A 12,821-nucleotide genomic window follows, 5' to 3' on the forward strand; every position below is an offset into this window, starting at 1 on the left:
ACATCTGTTGCCTTATTGCATTCGTTTATTCATCACATACTGACTAGTGCAGGGAGACGACTATGCCATTTAGCCCGTGTCGACTTGGCCGTCCGCAATTTTCTCGATCGGTCAGAGGGGTGTCAAGCACCCGTTTGCATTGTTACAAGCCTGCACTATGGAGCAAAACATTCGTCCTGATCATACCTGAGTCAAATATATTTGATTGAAATCCCAGTACATACACTAATAATTTTCCAAGCTATGCCCTATTAGCATATCTTATTTAACAATGAAAAAATGTTTGGTTACAGTATTAAAAAATACTTTATTTCAATGTATTTGAAAGCAATGTATAATATTTGAATGTATAGCTTCATTGATGTCCTTATAAGTACTCTAAATATCTTCTGTTCTATTATTTGAATTACAGCCAACACAACATTGATTGGTCTTTTTTTTAATTATAACATCGCATGGTCACACAACGTTCACCCCTTTGCAAAATTCAACTGGAAAATAAACCACATTACACTTAAGAATTATATAGCTTTAAAGAGCTTGCATGAGATTTATACAATTCAAAATTTATACAATCCTCCAAAATTAGTTGGCTTATAAAGGAAAATAGGTCACATCATGTCCCATTAATACTTGCTAAACATAATTTTCTATCAGTTGTGGAATTTTATGTAAGCCTTTATTCATGTCCCCCCTGGCTGGCATTTTACCAGGGTGATAGGTTTCTGAATTATCTTAAAAACTTAAAATATTATTAATTTGTTTAGTTGTTTAGCTAACTTTAATTGAAAGTATTAAAAATATACCAAATACTACATTTTCATATGCAAATGTTTAAATGCTAATGTATTTGATGTTTCAGTATATTCAAATTTAATGTAACATAACCTGCCCTGAAACAGCCTCTGTAAGTTAGTAAACTTTTGTAATTATTATTATAGCCATCCATCTTCAGTAAATGTATTTACCTCATGCACAATATGCTTATGTGCATGATGATGATTTATAATTGGCAATATATAGTTAAATGCAAAATTATTCAGACAGGGACACACTATTTTGTTTGTTTGTTTTGGCTCTGTACTCCAGCACATTGGATTTGAAATAAACAATGAATATGTGGTTGAAGTGCCGTCAGCTTTAATTAGAGGGTATTACAACCCTTTTTATTCATAGTTCCTTCATTTTAGAAGAACAAAATTGATGGAGGATTGGCTGCTCAGCTGTTTCTTGGCCAGCTGTGTCTTTAAATCATTAGATCATATACAAGAAAGCAAACAAAAAGAGTTGATTCTAAGTGTAGAATTTGCATTTGAAGTCTGTTGCCAAATAAGTGTGAATGCCAGTAAAGCAGACCTATGTGCTAGAGTACAGAGCCAGAACAACAAAATTGTGTCACTGTTCCCAGACTTTTGCATTTAACTGAAAACTAGAAAGCTAAACTTAGATTTCTTTCACTACATTACGCACCTTGATAGGTATATAACAATATAATTCCTGTCGCCCATGGTCCTGTATTGCCAGGAAATCACATATTTGAACCATTAATATTTTGCCTCACGCCCATTGTCCTATGTAGAAGATACCAGAAGCTAAAGTATATGTGGAAGATACCAGAAGCTAACCTACAAATATTCATATTTATATATTCTTTTATTGGTAGTGAACTGTTCGATGAAATTCTTTTCTGCAAAAGGTCTACAGAATGTAACTGCAAGAGAATGTATAATGAACTTTAGTGTTCTACAAAGGAGTATATAAGCATTTTGCCAAATTGGTTTTACCAGGATCCATTAGAGTCAAGACACAGTTGTAACTTCAGTATAATGTATAATGGTGCACAGTGTGCTACATGAAAGTAACTCTCACATGCAGACTAAAATGTGTTAGATGTTGAATCAGTCTTGGAAAGTTATTGTATTGTCAATGGTTTTATGACCTTACATTCTCCACCTTGAGAATATTAAAATATTTTGAAGATACTCAGAATATTTAAAATAAGCTTAATTTCAGAAGAATATGCAAGCTAATTTTAGATGATTTGCTGGCTCTAATCTGGTCCCAGAGTTTTGGTCATTACCACATCACTTACAGGTTAACCTGTAATGCCTGACATTGCTGATGAATGATGCAAACCTATGTACAAAGCATTGTCCACTGGAATTTTAATTTTTGCATCTTTAACTTGTAATGACTAAAATATTTGCAATAATAATATTTACTTGCAACTTACTGTATACACTGAACATAACCATGCAATACATTATTGGCCATTACAATGGAATACATTCAATGATGTACAATAAATCAATCAATAAATAATGGAAATGAGGTACAGCATCTACATTTGAAATGTGACACCATTATGAGGAATTTATTTCACTATAAACATGTTCACCTAGATATGTATTGTTTATGACTATAAGAAGTTAGAGAAAATCTTCCACGGTCATTTCAACGAATATTAAATAGAGTAGTTTGTGAATTTTCCATCCTGATGTCAATCACCAGTTTCATATCTTCAAAAAGTAGGTCAAGGATTTACAGCATCTCTGAAAGAACAATTTATCAAAACAGCCCTGCGAAATCCACTGAATAAAGAGGGGTGCCATATTTCCATTTCAATGCAAATACAGTTTTATATCACAAGATAGCCAATTAATATTTCACTGTACAATGACAACATAGCTGGTTAGTATTGTAAATGAAAAGAATTACATATCAAATATGTTCATATTTACACACTACATGACAGAAAAATACAGAAATGATAAATATTTCAGTTAAATTTACAATATGTGTGAACAATATTTTGGAACGTAAAAACACTATTAAATAACTGGCATCAGCTATATCATTTACATGGTTAAAAAACAAATGGTTAAATAAATCCAGCAAACATTTTCTTTTCCAGTGAGTAAAATTAATGTCAAAACAATCAAAATCCCTTTGTACAAAAAGAACACATTTTATACAATAAAATCAATACAAGCAACCAGTATTTTCAACAACAAAACGTTTTTCAATTAATATTTACATGACCATTTGCACTCAGGCAACTAAAAGCAAATGAGTTATTGTTGCTGATGAATGAAGTATCGAGTAGTTTGTGTATTTGTGAGTCATCTCACATAGACCTTAGGTTAAGTAGCTGCCAAGACCATTAGCTGTGGGTCTCAGTGCTATTTTTAGCAGCAAATCAGCACATGGCTGAACTTGAGTTAACTTCATGATAAATGTAGTCAGAATTCATAAATGTCCATAAGCATCACTACAGGTTAAAAAAAGCACAAAATAAGTCAACAGAATGTCCACAGATGCACTGCCTTAAACATATTACACAGCCACCAATTTCAGTATATTATTCAGTTATCTGTGCACCTAAATGTCTGAAAAATATCCATATTTTTGTACTCCCTCCCCACCCACCAGCTCAAGTAAAAGCTGATTTTTTCCTAATAACTATTTCATGTTCTAATTATTGCTGCAAGAATAAAGCTTATGTAATCCTAATAATTCTGAACTTGCGGATTCTAAATAGCATCATAGAGGTTATAGTGTCAGACCTAATTTTATACAGAGGTGATAGATAAGTGCATGGTGCATTAGAGACGGAGCAATTGTAGATCTAGTGTGAACAAGCCATCAGAAATGCCAAGCATTACAACCTAGGACTAATAAAAACACAATTAAAAAGGTTTGGCACTTATACTTCATTGAAACTGCTTTCCCCGAGTATCAAACGTGGACACAATTTCAAAATGCTCAATTTTGCATTACTTCTGCATGAACCTGAACATGCTGAATATACTGTTCTGGATGCAGTGGCTTTCTAATGAGTGGTAAAATAGCTTAACAAAGCCAAATGCTGTTCTGATCTCTCAGTCGGGTGATTAACCCATGGTCTAGAATATCACAGTTAGATATTCTATAAACAACACCTTTATTGAGAAAAGTTGGCACTGTCCAAGCAAACAGTTCTGCCGTATCACTGACATAAATATATAGCAAACCTTTTTCTGAGAATGAATGTCTACATCTCCATTTTTCCACCACATCAGTATAACAACAAACTGAAAAGTACAAAAAGTTCATAAATAGAGCTCATAATGACACAAGTTGCATCAAAAAGTTTTCTGTATATTAGTCCTGGAACATACAACACCCAATCAACACCCTGCCCCCCCCCACCCCTTCCAAAAAAAAAAAATCAATGCTCACATTTTAAACAAAAATAAGTCCGAGAATAGTTCTTTTCTTCCTTTAAATGGCTCCAGATAGGTCCTTTGCTATTTTACTCCTCAACTTCAAAGTTTTTTTCGCAGCTTTCCTTTGTCAAATATTTTCATGAATGTCTCTAAGAATGTCTGTCAGTCTTCTGCCAGCGGGGGCAGCAGTGAGCCAGCAGGCTGTGGAAAGCGGTGTGAGGAGATGGGAGAACAAGGTGGGAGGGTGACGTTGGCCGGATGGGAGTCGGGGAGGCGTCAGACCTCGCTTTCAGTAGAGGGCTTGCAGTGTGGGGCCGCCCAGCCGGTGTCGGGCAGGGCGGAGTGGCGCTCAGGTGTGACGCCGGGGGCGGTGTTGAGACTGGAGCACTCTGACTGCTCCTCCCGCAGCAGCTGCTCTGTCTCGGTGTCGTCCAGCGAGCCGCTGCTGGCCTGTATGGACACGGTGTCGGTCTTCATGCACACGTGGAGCCCGCCCCGCGATGGCTTGATGTGCTTCAGGTCTTCCCAGTACAGCTCCTCGCTGGACAGCAGGTAGATGCCCTCAACGATCTTAATCTTCTCCTTTGCGTAACTGTTTTCATTGCCGACCTATATGCGGAAGCAGGGATATTCATGACAAGGGATAGTTAGGAAAGCAGTAATAACCTAATACCGTTACAGAAGTGATAGCATAACTTTATCCTGCAGCTTCTATTCATACACACAGGCATTAAAAGCAAAAACACCAAGATCATCATTTTCTTTGACCACCTCTGTGCTTTGCTGTTCTGATTCATATCGATATTTGTAAAACCTAATGCTATGTGAGGTCAGATAGCCAAGTGGTGAGAGACTTTCAGTCTAAATAACTGACTCATAATTTTCTTTTTAAATGTTGAAATGTTGGTCATCTTTATATCATAATCCATTAGGGAGATACATACTGAAGGACAGATAACTGAATGTTTCATTTAAAGTATTAAACTCTTCACTGGCGTAGATGCAGGAAAAACATGTATACTTATAGCAATGCTTATTCAATAAAACATAGCAAGTATGGAAGGCTGGGCTTACTACAAATATTAGAAAGGGGAAAGGATCACACGGGGTCATAACATCACACATCAAAGATCACCACAGGTTTTCCAGAGTCCTGATTGTGAAATATTAGTCTCAGACAACACCAGTCAGCAGTCCAAGATTACTGCAGTATTGTAGTACCTTATCAAAACACTCAGGAAGCATGCAGTGAGAATCCTGATTTAAATAGGAGGGATGTTTATCAGGAACCGAGAGGAAATTAGTTTTTGGGTGGTTCGATTCCTTCATGCCATTTGACTACCTTCATTGATTTTGTGGAAAACGGGTCAAAATATAAAAGGTGAAAGCGAGTTGTAAGGATGAGAGAGCTGTAATGAAGGAAAGAAAGTCAGCTTTAGGATGAAACATCACCTGTCCTTGCCATAACACTATATGACTGCAATAACGTGATGCATGGTGTAGAAACATTTTACACAATGCTGTTCTCTAGAACTAAAAACTTGGTGTGTGTTTGTGTGTGTGTGTGTGTATGTGCGCGTGTGTGTTTTCACAATTTTGTACATAAAAGTCATAATACAACGCTATTTTTTGTGAATTATCATGAATTTGTTAACTACATGGCAGCCACTATCCAATGTTTTCCTTTGGGTTTTATCCCACTGTAAAGTACTTAATCAGTATTTCAGCAAAATGGAAGCAGTGTCTGCAACTGCTGTTAGCACTACAGCACCTGAAAAACATGGAGCCAGTAGACGTTAACAAAAAAAAAAAAAAAAAGTCAATTGGGATCGTGTTTAGCATAGAACAAAATATGGCAAAATGAAATGGTGTATTATACCAACAAGCCTTAAGATAAGTTATTTATTTCATAGCACTATGTAGATCAGAGGTGGGGAACGAGGGTCGTATCGGTTTCTGGTTTGCATCCCATCTTCTGGCCTTAATTAGTCCCAACATTTATGCCATCTGATAATTTCATGGTATGTGCATGAATGTGAGCCATAGACTGTGTCCCTGCATGAAATGTTCTACAATGTTTCAATCTATGAGTGAACCAGTGTTGTTGTATATGACCAGTTATTATTATTTTTTACCTCTTTCTTATACCGTAGTTGGTTATAAATAGGTGGCTTTTGCACATTTTCAATTTTGACCTCTTGAGTAGATGTTCTGTATGAGGGATTGCTGTAAGTAAGATTACTCAGTCCTGGGTCTGCGAACTTAGACTTTTTGTGTCTGGAAGAGAGAAAATAATGACAGTCATTAACACTGGAAGAAAATGGAACAGACTCTAAAAATTATACTTTCTCTGATATGATTACAGGATTACTGACAGTTCTGCCTGACCTAGAGTGAACACTTATAGGTCTCAGGGTGGTTAAGAACATTGGTAGAATAAAGAGGATGCACTAAAAACAATAATGTAATGTATTGTCTAATATAGGTAGACCTACCTGTATATAATGAACACTGCTATAAGAATCAGGATGGTTAGGATCGTAAGTGTGCCTCCAATGACATAGCTGATGTGAAGGCTTGCCCCTATAAGAGAAGAATCATTATCAATACTCATTACTTTATAAAGTAATACTCATTCTTATCCCGATGAATCACAGTAATATGAAATTAATGCAAAAGCAAAAGAGTTGCACTATTAAATTTAAAACATTAGAAGCTGACAGATGAGTAATAATGACTATTTTCTATTACTAAACCGCAGGGGTTTGTTGGGAAAGACTGAACTTCACTTTATATAACAGTTGCTTATATAAGACACAACACAAAGCATTTATTTTAATAACAATACATTTTGCAGAGCAAGCCGAATGGTCTAAATTATAGACTAGAGATGCGGGATAATATTGGGATCATGTTGCTATCGGTTGGTAAAATAAGATTATGACTGATATGATGGGGTGATGATGCAATACATGCCAAAGATATGTTGTACATGATGCTGTACAGTACATTAAGTGAAAATGTCATGCTCAAAAAGTAGCCAATAAAAGAAAAGCTATACAGAGGCTCAGTAGGTCTCTAGACTCATGCCCTACTTAAGAATAAAGTAAAGAAGCGTAAGAATTTTATAATACAAATTCTTTTTTATCCTTAATTAGTTGAAGACGGAGTTCATCTTCCATGAATGTGGAATCTTGGCTGCAGAGTGCATTTGCACTATAATGTAAAACAGGAATCAGTCATTTTGCCAGCCAAATATGAGTTACCAATACTGGCCCCAAAATTCCCATACCCCTATTATAGACCAATTATAAACCAAATGAATTCAACCTAGTTTGACATTTCTTTTTTGGTGAAGTCAAAACCACATTAGTATGGCTGTGTAGAACTCAAGGAGGACAATCAACATAAATAAGCAGAATTTGCTTTTACCCTGTGTAGCTGTCACCACATTGCTCTGCATACAGCCTTCCAGGGTCAACATCTTGTCTGTGCAGCTAAATAAGCAATTACAGAAAAGCAAACATATTAACTAGAGATAAAAGATGAGATCCAAGGCTTTAGCTAACAGAGTACAATCCAGGTTATGACCAAGAAAAGTGACAAGCTGACATTTTGGACCACAGAAAATTCAGTGACCGAGTAAATGCCAAATGCTGAGTAAATGTAAATAACAGCGATTTTATGTATTTGCCTTTACTGGAAATACTGGTAATGCAAATATATTGAACAAATATTGAACATTGGTTCAATTTAAAGCACTATACAAAAGCCCAGGATGGTCACATGGTCACAAACCCCACAGACTGCTTACTTGATCACAGGGGGTCCAAGGTTGGGCTTGTCTGTGACAGACTTGGGGATCTTGTTTGGTGATGGCAAGCTGGTACCACCATGGTCAGCAGATGTAGGGACGAAACCTGGAACTGGACCAGAGTCAAATAATGTGAGGGCAATGCGCAGTAATTTCACGCAGACGAAGATAGAAAACAATTAGTGATATCTGACACCACGTCCTGAAAGTGAAAGTGACAGATAGCTGTACTGCTCTGAGGATTCGACGTACTGGTGGAGCACGGCTTGCCGTCTGGCTCATCTGGGCAGGCGCACACAAAGCTGTTGGTCTTGGCGAAACAGAGATGAGAGCAGCCCCCGTTGTTCACGCCGCAGTGGTTGGTGCCTTTAATGGGAGGGGACGCGTTTAGCTTCACGGCAATGCTAACATCGGGGTAATCGCTTAATGAGCACGTCCCCGGTTTATCATTGCAACAATAACCCACTACATCATAGCTCACACAAATCCGCATCTCAATAACCACAGATCACAAGGGAAAAAGTAGGTTACACTATGGGATGGCACTTTATGGCTTCCAGTGTAGGCTCAATATGATTTTTAGATCAGGCTGCAAACTGGCTTTGGGTTTAAAAATAACTACACCAAGGATGCTGTCATGAACCTACTGCAGACATCAGTTGAAATGTCCTATGGTTTTTAATGCACAGCATCGCAGGCACTCTGTAATAGAGAGGCCGAGGGCAGCAGCTGTTGGCGGTTCTTACCGCTCTGTCTCTGCGGGGACACCACAATGATGTCCATTAATCCCTCCACATTGGCCAGCACCGTCTCCTTGCTGCGGCCCGTGTGCTTATCTATGCGCTGGATGGACTTGGTTTGCCAGTCCGTCCAGTATATCCAGCGGTCTTGCTGCGAGAGGTGGAAGAGAGGGATTAGTGAAGAAGAGCCCGGATTCGACTGGGGAAAGGGAAGACAGAACAGAGACAGAGAAGGAGAGGGTGTGTGAGAGAGGAAAGGAAAGTGGAAGGAAGGGAAAGAAAAATGAAGGTCAGAGATTTAGAGATGGTGGAGGAAGTCATGCTTAGTTACATGAAAGAGCAGAGGAAGGAAGGTTAGCAGGTGAGTGAGTGAGTGAGCGACTGAGTGAGAAAAGTGGTGATTGGACGGATTCACTGAAGGATGAGTACCTGTGTGAGGGCAAAGGGGTGGGAGACCGGGCTGAGCAAGATGTGACGGAGCTTTCCATTCAGGTCTGAGCTCTCAATCCTGTCCAGGTGGGCATCCACCCAGAAAATCCTACAAAGAAAACGATGATATGTCAGGTGATATATGTCATTTCAAATGTTCAAATGCACCTAACACTCAGACATCCCAGGCGCATTTTACCTGCCTACATTTTCTGTAAAAAAAAAAAAAAACCAACAACTAATAATTAAGCTCCAAGAAAAGCAGAAGAATGTCTTGAAGTGTCACAAAAAGGGGAGTTCTGTTCTATATAAACATATTGGTTTCACATAAAATAATTGTCATGGCCTACAGTTCCATAGGAATGACACTACGTACGCTGGTAATGTGATTCCTTCCTGTTCTCACCTGCGAGTATCGTAGTCCAGGGTCAACCCGTTTGGCCAGCCCAGGTCAGTGTTAATCAGAACCTTGCGGTCAGACCCGTCCAAGTGCGCCCTTTCAATTTTGGCAACATGACCCCAGTCTGTCCAAAACAAGTATCTGGAGAACGCAATCGATACAAGGCAATTTCAGCAATGTTATGTACACAAGATACACAAAGCAATTTAATCCATTGCCTGCCCAGTCAGGTCAGTCAGAATCATTTAAATTCAGAATGGTCTAGCAAGCATTAGCATCGCTGTCTAAACAAACAACTTTCAAGTGAACTTTAGGAATGTAATAAGAATAAGAATACGGACTAAGAATATGTCCAGAAGGCTCCAAGTGTTCTCTGCTCACCCTTTGCTGGGGAACACAGCGATGGCTCTGGGCTCGTCCAGGCTGTTGTTGATAAGCACTTTGCGGCAGGAACCGTCCATCCGGGCCACCTCAATGGTGTTGCGGCCTGTGTCGGTCCAGTACATGTTTCGGGCCACCCAATCCACCGCTAGGCCATCGGTAGTTTTGAGGCCCTGACCAATGACAGTCTCCATACCACTTCCATTCAGATTGGCTCGTCTGGTGGTTAGGGGCAAGGGGATAGATTCATGTAATTTAAAGTGCCTCACAGTTCATTTAAACAAATAAATAAAATTTGTACACTAATACTTATAGATATTATAGTTTATGATATATTTTGTATATATAATTACTATTGTATACACACATAATAGCATGTAATTACCATAATTTTTTTCAGCCACTGAGTTATGAATATAGAAGCAGTGTAAAAAAAAGTTAATTTAACGTTTATGTTATGTTCTTGTAACGTGAGGAAATACTAAGACATATTCCTTGCAATTTCAGTTGAAATGGCCATAAAGTTCCTTTTTGTGGAAGAAGGATCAGTACCGGATGACATCAAGGGTGACGTCGGTGTAGTACACCTTTCCCTCCACGCTGTCGTAGTCCAGGGAGATGACGTTGTGCAGCTCAGGGATGGCCACGTGGACGTCGGTGTAGTCGCTGGTGTCCAGAGAGATGCGGCGGATGCTGACGCGGTTGGAGAAGAGCAGGTAGGTTTCGGGGCTGTCGTCGCAGGACCGCCCGTCCTCCTTCAGCAGGATGCCGGTGGGGCAGGCGCAGGACGTCCCGTTGGGATTGGGCAGGCAGAGGTGGCTGCAGCCCCCGTTCCACCTGCCACACTTGTTGAAACCTGCAGCGCAGGAGTAGGGTGTCAACTTCAAGCCTCAGATAAGGCTATCTCACTGGTGCCAAACGTTTGGAGGATTGGGACAAATGTGAAAGATAACACACAAGCTTTTCGGTAAATGCGGTACTTGAGGTGCATGAGTGAGCACCACAGTATCTGATTGAATCAGACCCTTACCTGAGCTGACTGTGGTCAGAGGTGGTTCACAATTGGCTTCACCCAAGAGATTCTATGGGAGGGATTATGCACACATGTATGATTGGGCCTCCTAAAAGTTGCCTTCACTCTTCTGAACTGGCAGCAGAGGCCATATATGAGCATACAAATATCGGTGGGATTGGAAATGCCAAAGTTAACAAAGGTAACACAAGGCTTAACTAGCTTTTCAATGTACTGGCCAAGTTCAACCCTTACTGATCAAAATGGAAAATATCGCAAAGCACACTTTTCATGTCTCCTGCTCTGCAGGAGAGGTCTGTCCACATTTGGTAGCGTTCCCTACAGGCTTTCAGTCAACCCTAAGCCTTAATTATTCAATAGATTATTCGAGTTCCCACATGAATAGGAACTTAACTAATCAGCAATGCCAAGTGTCAATCAGTTGCTAATTCAAAGATATTTCCAAGAGCTGGCATAATTATGGAATAATTATCTCAGACCACAAATCATTCCTTGTGAGCGTCATGCTTTGAGGTCGCCTTTAGAAAGCTGCATCATCTTGCTTGTTTCAATTGCATGATCATGCAGTAATGAGGGTTAATTCTGCCCAGAAGGCTGAAATAACTTGATATCAAACCACTAAAACTGATTTTAAAAAACAATGTCATCAAGTGTGCTAGCTGCCTTAGAGGTGAGCTTGCCTGGTAGGACGATGTCATTTCTTTGTATAGCCGAGCTCAGAGTTCTGGGGCAGTATCAGCCAGGCGCAATGCAAAAGACCAAGACTAATGTCTCATTTCATGGCCCATTGATTTCCCTAACAATGACTTCCTTTTGTTGCGGTGTCCCAAATGACAGACCCGTTTAACAATGCCCCGACTATTACCCCCCCCCCCCAGAGCTGAGTATGAGTATGCCATCAGTATTGGTAACATGGTTTTTTCCAGACACAAACCATCTCCATACATTTTTTGTGGAGAGCAATTTACTCCCAAGCTAGGAACACACATCATTTGGAGTTTAATGGCAATGTACATTAAGATGTGCGACATATGGGTCATAACAAATCAAAGGAGAAAGGAAAGCTATACAAGCTAAAGCTGATGTAATGATTTGTGCCAGAGAATGCCATTGAGAATTCATCTTAGGCAAAACGGATGAGGAATGGATGATCCTATTTTGTCATCAAGTGGGTGGGGGCGGGGAGGTTTCTCCAATGACATCCGTATTTTTAAGGCATGCAGCCTCCATTCTTTTGATTAGGACTAATTTATACTCGCATGTGTGATTCAACTGTCATCCAAGTTTAAAATCCAAGTCTCCTGTAGGAAATGTCTCTTCCATTTCCTCATTCAGAGACTAACCGTCAGTGCGACATGCCTGCAGAGTTGCCTGAATATGACTCTGAACAGGAAGCAATTTGTTCCTCTGACTCTCATTATCCCTCATTTAAATTGAGACAAATAGCATACCATCCATGTCAGCTGACAGCCTACAGAGTCTGCTCATACGATGAAGGAGGATAATGGAAAGTTAGAGCGGACAAGGCATGCCAGTTCTTGGTTGTTTTAATAAGAGCAGAAGGAGAACTTACTAGATTTGTTCAGACTGAATGGAAAGTGACAGTGATTTTTTCAAAGACCTATGTCTGGGTACCATTTTTAAAGACTCGACTGTCTACAGCCCACTTTAAAATCTTTCAAGATGCACTGGCTTGCAACAGAATGTATTCACTAGGCCAAATACAAGCAGCCACATGTGATGCTACAAGTAGATATTTCATCTTTGATTTTCTTTTTGTGATTAAGCCTAGCTAGTAAAGCCAGCTGTGTGAAGC

General features: G+C 39.4%; 1 protein-coding gene across 2 annotated transcripts in view; it reads right to left on the bottom strand.

The window, feature by feature from the left end:
- Positions 1–2,148: 2,148 nt before the first annotated feature.
- Positions 2,149–12,821, bottom strand: part of LOC118227957 (low-density lipoprotein receptor-related protein 4-like) — an 88,928-nt gene continuing 78,255 nt past the window's right edge. The window contains exons 28-38 of one of the 2 annotated variants that reach the window (XM_035419065.1): positions 10,525–10,828; positions 9,973–10,191; positions 9,598–9,732; positions 9,192–9,300; positions 8,769–8,913; positions 8,275–8,388; positions 8,023–8,134; positions 7,641–7,705; positions 6,704–6,791; positions 6,344–6,485; positions 2,149–4,817 (exon numbers count right to left, since the gene is read on the bottom strand). In XM_035419065.1, coding sequence (XP_035274956.1) covers positions 4,485–4,817; positions 6,344–6,485; positions 6,704–6,791; positions 7,641–7,705; positions 8,023–8,134; positions 8,275–8,388; positions 8,769–8,913; positions 9,192–9,300; positions 9,598–9,732; positions 9,973–10,191; positions 10,525–10,828 — 1,766 coding nt within the window. In that variant the 3' untranslated portion in view covers positions 2,149–4,484. Of the gene's footprint in view, positions 4,818–6,343; positions 6,486–6,703; positions 6,792–7,640; positions 7,706–8,022; positions 8,135–8,274; positions 8,389–8,768; positions 8,962–9,191; positions 9,301–9,597; positions 9,733–9,972; positions 10,192–10,524; positions 10,829–12,821 lie in introns of both variants that reach the window. The other variant, XM_035419064.1, reaches the window with a different exon arrangement.

The sequence above is a fragment of the Anguilla anguilla genome, chromosome 5, assembly GCF_013347855.1.
Source record: "Anguilla anguilla isolate fAngAng1 chromosome 5, fAngAng1.pri, whole genome shotgun sequence".
Classification (NCBI taxonomy): domain Eukaryota; kingdom Metazoa; phylum Chordata; class Actinopteri; order Anguilliformes; family Anguillidae; genus Anguilla; species Anguilla anguilla.